Source organism: Haemorhous mexicanus, chromosome 5 (assembly GCF_027477595.1).
Source record: "Haemorhous mexicanus isolate bHaeMex1 chromosome 5, bHaeMex1.pri, whole genome shotgun sequence".
Lineage (NCBI taxonomy): Eukaryota > Metazoa > Chordata > Aves > Passeriformes > Fringillidae > Haemorhous > Haemorhous mexicanus.
The window spans coordinates 71,846,228-71,854,426 of record NC_082345.1 but is presented as its reverse complement, the minus strand read 5'-3'; the positions used below and the strand labels follow the sequence as shown (position 1 = coordinate 71,854,426).

Genomic DNA, 8,199 nt, shown 5'->3' with positions numbered 1-8,199 from the left:
TGGAGCAAATGCTCTTGGAGTCTAAGTATCTGGGTTGGGCTTGGGTGTGCTTTGAAACTTTATTTTTAAAATGTCTGTGCTCTACACTTTTAATTTATTTGCCATGTGAAATATGTAAGTGGATGTTTCTTTTGAAGAGTGGAAGAGATTTTCTGACTTCAGCCTGTCTTTGAAAATGAAGTGACCTATTTTGAGAGGTACACTGCATTGTGGGCTGAAGGAGGAGACTGGAATAACCTCTGCATCACACAGCTGGAACACTGATCTCTCTTATTTGAATTTTGTATTGCTACTGTTTGCAGATGTTGAATTTGTAAAATTAACTGATGTGATTAGGTGAGTCACTAAATAACAGAGGTTATTTAGAATGCACAGTTTATAGCATGGTCAGGCTGGGTATAGAAATGTAAATGTCAGAGGGTTGGGGCACCTCTGCTTGGAGACACCCTGAGAGTTTTGCTCAGCCTGGAGAAGGTCCCATGGGAACTGGGAAGTGACTCTGGATAAGGGCATGGAACAACAGGACAAGGGGCAATGGCTTTAGACTGATGGAGGGCAGGGATGGATTGGATATTGGGAAGAAATTCTTTACTGTAAGAGGGGTGAGGCCCTGGCACAGGTTGCCCAGACAAGCTCACACTGGTCCCAGTGGGGAGCCCTGAGGGGCACCACCCCCAGGACCTTGAGCTGTTAACCAAACCAGGAGCTTCAGGACTTTGTTCGGGGTCCAGGTCCTGCTCTTCAGGCTGCAGATGTGAGATGTGAATGCGACTGATACAACAGACTACTCATAAACCAAAGTGCTAATTTATGAACTAATTAGGTTTTCATACTGGAGTTCTGTTATTTACAGCTCTGTTCTCTGTGCTCTGATTAGTTACATGCAACTTAGTTTAGCTCTTGTGTATCTCCACAGCCACCACTGAGTAACAGCTGTGCTGCTCCTCCCTGCACCTCCTACACCACTCAGTAACTGTAAATTTTGATTCTGGATCCTTTTTGCCACCAGAGTTCCATCCTTTTCCTACTTTTTTTTTTCCCCCCAACTAAACAACTCGCCCAGAAGCACTTTTTCCTCGTTGCTGTCAATTTGGTGTTCCATCCAGCTGGAAAGAAAAAAAAAAAGAGGAAAAAAACCTTCCTGAGCAGCCTGTTCCAGTGCTCTGCCACCCTCTGTGTAAGGAAGTTCTTCCTCATGCTGAGGTGAAACTCCTTGTGATGTGGTTTTGTTTATGGCCATTGCTCCTCATCCTGTCACTGGACATCACTTAGAATTCTGAGCCTGGCATCATACTCTTGACAGCTGTCTCTGAGATATATTGAGATATTTATATTTACTGAGAGATACTGAGATTGTTTATAGAGATCACAGAATCACGGGCTGGTTTGGGTTAGAGGGGACATTAAAGGTGATCTTGTTGCACTCACTGCGATGGGCAGGGACACTTTGCACTATCCCAGGTTTCTCAGAGCTCTGTCCCACCTTACTTTGAATACCACCACGACTGGGGCATTCCCCCTGGGCACCCTGTGGCAGTGTTTCACACCCCCACAGTGCAGAATTTCTCCCCCACATCCCACCTCAAACTCTCAGCTTGAAGGCGTTCCTCTCGTCCTGTCACTACCTGCCCTTGTAAAGAGCCTTGTCGCATCCTTCCTGGGAGATCCCTTCGGGCACTGGGGGACATTTAGCGGTGCTGAGCTACCGATATTGATACATTTACCCTCTCCCGACCCCAACAAGGTACCGATATTGATATATGTACCTTCTCCCGACCCCAGCGAGGTACCTATATTGATACATTTACCTTCTCCTGCGGTCTCCTCAGCGGCGGGACGCGGCCTTCGGGCGCTCCGGGCGGCGATCCCGCGCTCCGCCCTGCTCGATGCGCTCGGCGCTGGAGCGGGGCTGCCTAGCGGGGGCGGGGCGACGCCAAGATGGCGGCGGCGATGGCGGCGGTGGCGGGCGGTGCGTGAGAGCTCCCGCGGCCCCCGGCCCCGGCGGGATGTGCGAGACCTACTCCCGCTGGCTGCTGCGGGTGTCGGTGGCGCAGATCTGCCAGGCCCTCGGCTGGGACTCCGTGCAGGTCTCGGCCTGCGACCTGCTCACCGACGTACTGCAGCGGTACCTGCAGGGGCTGGGCCGGGGCTGCCACCGCTACTGCGAGCTCTGTGAGTGCGGGCTGGGGCTGGGCCGGGGGGGATGAGGCTGGACACGGTCCTCGGAAGGCACTGTGAGTGGCCCTGCTTGAGCAGGGTCCGGGCTGAGTGAGCTCCCTGAGCCCTGCCGGTCTCGGCCATCCCGCCAAGGAAACAGCGCTGGGCACTGCTGGGTCAGGACAGGAGCACGGGAGGTGGGATTTGGGCAGGGCAGGAGGGCACAGGGAGGGGTTTGGGGCACTGCTGGGGGCTGGGGGCCAGGGCAGGGGGGCACGGGAGGTGGGTTTGGGCAGGGGTCTGGGGGACAGGGCAGGAGGGCACAGGGGGGTGGGTTGGGGTAGCACTGGGGACCCTGGGTGTGGGGGAAGGCTCTGGGGTAGCACTGTCGATGTGTGGGGAGGGCAGCTGGAAACTGCTGCTTGTCGGGCAGTGCCAGGAGCTGGGGATGCTTGGCAGGGGAGGGTCGTGGTGGTGTGGTCATTTGGGCAGGGTAGGAGGGTGCAGGGAGGTGGGATTTGGGCAGTACTGGGATCTTTGGGAAGTGAGTGCCAGGTGTGGGTTTGGGGAAGATCAGGGCTGGGGGCTGTGGGGAAGGGGAGCTGGGTTGTGGGGCAGTGCACAGGACTGGGAAGATGGGGGGGAAGCCGTGGGGCAAGGGGATCCTGGTGCCAGGGAGGACTGTGGGGCAGTGGATCTGGCTATGGGTGAGGAGTTGGGACTGTGGGGCTGGAGCTGGAGAAAAGGAAGCTCTATGACAGTGGGTCTGGAGTGTGGGGACATGGGGATGCTGTCCCACTCTCTCTGGCTACAGCGTGCAGGGTGCTGGGGAGGGGGAGACACAAGTACAGGAGGAGGAGAGGGGACTGTTGTCCCCATTGCTGGGATGTTCTGAATCTGGGAGGGGGATGAGCAGGAGGGAGAAGGGGCAGCCAGTTTCTTTTCCTAGTGGGATGTGTGCATGGGAGGATGTGGTGCTGTGTTCTCATGGCTCATCTTTGTGCCATGTGGGGCCAGTGCTGAGGGTGCTGTGGGAGCCCACTGCAGCTGGAGGTGTATGTGGGGTTCACTGTTCTGGCACAAGGGGAAGTGCTGAGGATGGACGGTGCAAGGCTTGGACTCCCTCCCCCTGCCTGGGGAGGGAGTGGTGTGCCTGGAAGTCCTGCTGCTGGGGTGCTCTGGGAATATTTGTGTGGAGGGGGGAGGCAGTGGTGCTGTGGGACTGGGAACATGTGTATGGGGAGTGTGGGAAGGCAGGGATGCACTAACATGTGTTTTGGGGGAAGTGAAGCTGTAGCGCACAGGATGTGGGAGTGTGGCAGGGCTGCACATGGGAATTGTGGAGTGCAGAAGGGGTGGGTTGGGGTTGGGGATAATTTAGTGCACATGGCATGAGGTGGGGGAGTCCTCATGTGGATGCAGAGGAGGAGGTTTGGCTGGATATGTGGGGGACTGGAGAGGTGGTACAGAAGGAGCTGGAAGTGATGGTGGGGGGCACTGGAAGTAGAAGTGATGCCCAGGGCCTCACTGGATTTGGGGTGAGGTGGTGTGGGGTGGGAGGATGGAAGGACTGAGTTTATAGCAAGTGGGAGAAGAGAAGGAGGAGAGGCCTGGAAATCAGTGCCAAGGACTGCTGGCTGGGTAAGCCAGGAGTGTGGGATGTGGGTGTTGATGGGATTGGGAAGGGAGCACCACTGCTGGCTCTGGGCCTACAGTAGAGGATGCACTTGTGTGTCCCTTGGGATTGTCAGTGTCCCTGCAGCGCCTGCAGTGGAGCTGCTGAGGGGATGGATGTCCTGCTGGTACCTGCAGAACATGGGGGGTTGGAGGGTGGGATGTCCAGTTGCTTGCTTGGTCAGTAGTGCTGCCAGTGGGGCTGAGAGTGTGCTAGGGGTGTGCTGGGTCTGGGAATGTCAGGAAAGGGTGCTGGTGGGTCAGGAAGGGGTGGGGAGGTGACAATCTGTCTGCAGGGTGAGGGAGGCTCTCAGGGTCACTGCCAGCTCTAAACACAGGAAATGTGGGCAATGAGGAGCAAGGCTCAGGCTGTGGGTGACCCTGTTAGAGGGTCATGGGTCTATGTGTGCAGGCCTTTGCTGCCCTACATGGGGCAGGGAGGGTGTCCTGTGGCAGAGATTTGTGTGCAGAGATGGGGCTGCCAGTGCTCCTGCTGCATCTGTGAGTAACAGGAAGGAAATGAAGGAGGATCTCCATAGTGGAGGGATTTGGAGGAGCAGGGGTGGATGTAGGCTGTGTGCCTGGGAAAACAGGACTCCTTGTGCCTCCTGTGCCAGGAGGGACATGTTCCCCCTTTCTTTGGCATGCTGGAGAGCTGTGGCATTGTGGGCAGCTGCTGCTGCACGTGTGGAGGGGAAATCCTCCAGGGCCCCTGGGGCAGAGGTCAGAACATTTGGGTCTGGCAGGGCTTGGAGCTGGGATGGATAATTGATTGCCTGAAGTGCTGGGTAGGGAGATGGTGGCTCGCTGGTGGTGGATTTGGGGGCTGCTGTGGCCACTACCAGTTCAGAGATTGTGCTGGGACCTGTGGGAGGTTGCTGGAGAGGTAACAGGGATGGGAGCCCTGAAATGCACCACTGGGAATGTTTGCCAGTACCTCTGTCCAAGCTGTGGGAACTGTGCTAATGAGCTGTCAGCCACAGGTGAGAGGAACATCAGGGGCATGTTGCTGTCAGCTGGTGGTGTATTGGATGCAGCATCAAGATCCAAGGAACTGTGGGGGCTGGGTGTGTTGGATTTGGAGAATGTGCAGAGCTGGGAAGCGCACTGTGAGTGGCTTGGTCAGGAGAGGAGCAACCACAGCCTGAAAGTGCTGCTGCTGGAGGTTGTGTCCCTTCTCTGAAGAAGGGAAGAGAAGTTCTCACTGCTGCAGGGATTCCCCATGAAGTAAAGTGATGAGCTGAGTGTATCTGGTCCTGGCTCTGCTTCATCGTTTCAGCAATAATTGAGATCAAGTCTGACAGTGCCAGTGTAACCAAACTTAGGAGCAACTGTGTGCTGCAAACTGAATTTCTCAGGTTGAATAGGTTTACTTGTACAACTTTCCCCAAATTTGAGAGCAAGTTAGTCTAGAAATAGGACTGTGCAATGTTAACCCATATATCCCAGCAGCACAAGTGCAGCTCTGAAGTTTGTATCCCAATCCACACAGAATTTCTCTTTAAAGCAATTAAAGGGGACAACAGAGAGGGTTTAGGAGGATGGAGTTAGGAGGTGGAAAGGAAGTTCACCTAGGTTTGGCCTGAGCTGTCCTTTCATAAGGTTGTTACAAATTCTGGGGAAGATGCTTGTGCTGCAGTGTTTCTAAGACTAGGAGGGGAAAACATAGAGATGATGCAAATAAATTTTTTGGTGCTGAGGACTGGAGATGTAGAGCTCAGGTATACCTCTCTTGCTTTGGGTTTGCTTACTGAAAGTGAGGAAAGGCATTTTTCCCCTCTATGAATGGGGAAGGAGGTACCACAAGTATCACAGTCTTTTTGTTTGGTGTTTTTTCCTTATTTTTTTTCTTTGAGGAGAAGGGGAATATGCTGTGTTTGTGCCAGTGATGTGCTATTTTTTGTATTATGTCTCTTAAAACGATCCCTGTATTTCTTTCTTTAAAAAGGTTTGTAAAAGGACATCTTAATACTGAGCTGACATCTCCCTGCAATTTCAGAATTGTTTCCTTTTGCTCCTGAAATAAGTTACTGTACAAACCCAGCTCTGGATGAATGAGCTTAATTCTGCCATGGTTTTGCATAAGTAGAATTAATTAAATTCCAATTGTAGCATCTTCATTGTCAGGGCCTTATCTCGGAGTCAGACCAGTGGGGTTTGAGTTAGCAGGGCTGTCAGCTGAGAGACATAATCTTTGTGTTCCAAACTGAATGGATTTACTCTGACGTGGTTGAGACACCATGGTATGGCTGTGAAAAGCCTGTCATCGCTGCTCACGTGTTCCCTCACTTGCAGAAGAAAATGATGGCTCTCCCAGCTGGGTTAGATCTTTGTTCCAGCTGTTACATCCCATTAGGAGAGCTACATTCAAGATTTTCATTACTTTTCTGCTGTTGTTTCTTTGCATTTGCAGTAGCTGTAGTTGATGGGCGCTTCTGTGGCTGCAAAGAGAAGGCAAAAGGATTTGCAAAGCGGGTTTGGGATGTGTTTGATGCCGTGAAATGCTTCTGAATGCTGTGTTGGGGGCTGGAGGAGAGGCTGAACTTACAGGGAGAAAATCAGGGTTTTCCTCTTAAAGTACACCATATAATGCTGCTCAAATTTGTGGAAAGCTTGTCAAAGGAACACCATTCAACATGCTGGGAGCTGTTTCATCCTAAAATTTAAATTAAATATTTGAAAACCAGTGTTGGAGTATGTAATTAAGGTATCAGGCTACAAAACAAACTGATGTAGAGTGGTTTCTGAGAGCAGAGTTCTGCATTGTTGTTGGTTTTAAGCAGAGGTGAAAAGGGAAAGGCTCCCTGTTAGGTGCCACTTTGTTTTGCACTCCTGTTCCACGTGGTTTGATAGAGGGGTGGCAGAGCTGGTGCTTTGATTTATCTGCTCTGGGTTGTGTAGGTTGGTTTTTTTTATACTGGGGAGCTGTCTGTGAGGACAGATCAGAATCTGCTTTGTTTGCCATGAATTTACCTAATGTAGTTTGGCAGTGGTTATAGAGGTGCAAATATGTCATGTTTTACCTCTTAACACATCCAGTGAGGGAGTTCAGTTTCCAGTTTGTTTATGTGAGTGGTTCAGGGATGAGGGGGGGAGCTGTTTTTCACACCCCCTAAAGTCTCTTTTTCTGGTACATTGCTCTAAAAACCAGTCAGATAGAAGCTACTTAACTTCTATCAATGAGGGCACCTGGGCATATTTCAACAGGACAAATTTAGGTTACCTGCTGCTACAACTTGAAGTGTAATAAGTTGGATAATTAACTTTTTCAATGTAGAGGTCTATTTTCATCTGCTTTCCTTCAATTTTCAGTATTGAGCTTATGGTTGGATATACTGTGATTTTTTTTTTTTCCTTTTGAAATTTGCTAACAGGAAATAAAGTTTAAAAGCTGGTCTTTAGTTTCATATTGTTTGACTACTTTTTTGAAGATAATTTTTATGCAAACATGGAATTATACAATGTCTCAAGTTGGAAGGGACCCATTCCCTGATCCCAATGATTCCTCAATGGATCGTTGAGTCCAAGTCCCTGTTCCTTGCAGGACTACATACTAATTATATATACACATAAAAATATTAATGACTGTATTGAAATTGGTATTATTAATGCAACTGCATTTTTGTTGAAAGGCAGGTTTGATCTAATGAGAGCAGTATTTTAGCTGGAAGGAAAAATTGCCAATATTGCAAAATATTTTCCAAGGCAGAATTGGCTCCAAAACTGCTCCAATGTCTGCACAGTCTCTCCTGTAATTTCATTAGAGCAAAGGGAGAATGCAATCAGCAGACCAATATTTTCATTGGTAATTACCACAGAGGAGAGGATTCACCTGGCATAGCCATTTTTTTATTTCTTTATAATGTCAGATTTACCTTGTATGTTTTCTTTGGTTTTGGTCTTTTTTTAGTTACTTCATTCTTACCACTATACAGTAATAATCTCTATTAAAGGATTAGATTGTTGGTGATCACTTTAAATCAGCTGAGTCTCTCTGCTGGTCCTTGAATGACTTTATAACAAGGATCTGTCCTGGGCCTCTAACATTCATTATAAGTGGACATTTCATGTCCTGACAACCTTAAGTGATGTTTTTAAGCTAATTAACTTCTTGCTGGCTACTAATACAAAGAAGGACAATGTGGGTTTTTTGCTTGATGTTTCTGAAGTTACTGGGAAAAGCAGCAGACTCTGAGCACCAATAGCAAGAAGATGCTTTTGCCCTGACTGGTACCTACATTAATAGGACCCTTTTTTCCCCCACTTAAGTGCGTTTAAGTAAGGCATCTAAACTTATTAAATAACCTATTGTGCATGCTTATGACTTAGCTGGATAGAAGCTGTGTTGTCTCTATGAAACAGTTATCC

General features: G+C 49.7%; 1 protein-coding gene and 1 long non-coding RNA gene across 2 annotated transcripts in view; one reads left to right on the top strand and one right to left on the bottom strand.

Moving 5' to 3' along the window:
• Positions 1 to 58: 58 nt before the first annotated feature.
• LOC132327878 (uncharacterized) lies at positions 59 to 1,773 on the bottom strand. The gene is made up of 2 exons (XR_009486639.1): positions 1,582 to 1,773; positions 59 to 1,106 (listed from the first exon to the last, which is right to left on the bottom strand). It is a non-coding gene; the product is annotated as an uncharacterized LOC132327878 (long non-coding RNA).
• A 156-nt stretch (positions 1,774 to 1,929) lies between these two features.
• TAF3 (TATA-box binding protein associated factor 3) overlaps positions 1,930 to 8,199 on the top strand; it is a 114,089-nt gene continuing 107,819 nt past the window's right edge. The window contains exon 1 of the mRNA XM_059847534.1: positions 1,930 to 2,172. Within this exon, the coding sequence (XP_059703517.1) occupies positions 2,007 to 2,172 (166 nt within the window). The 5' untranslated portion in view covers positions 1,930 to 2,006. The remainder of the gene's footprint in view (positions 2,173 to 8,199) is intronic.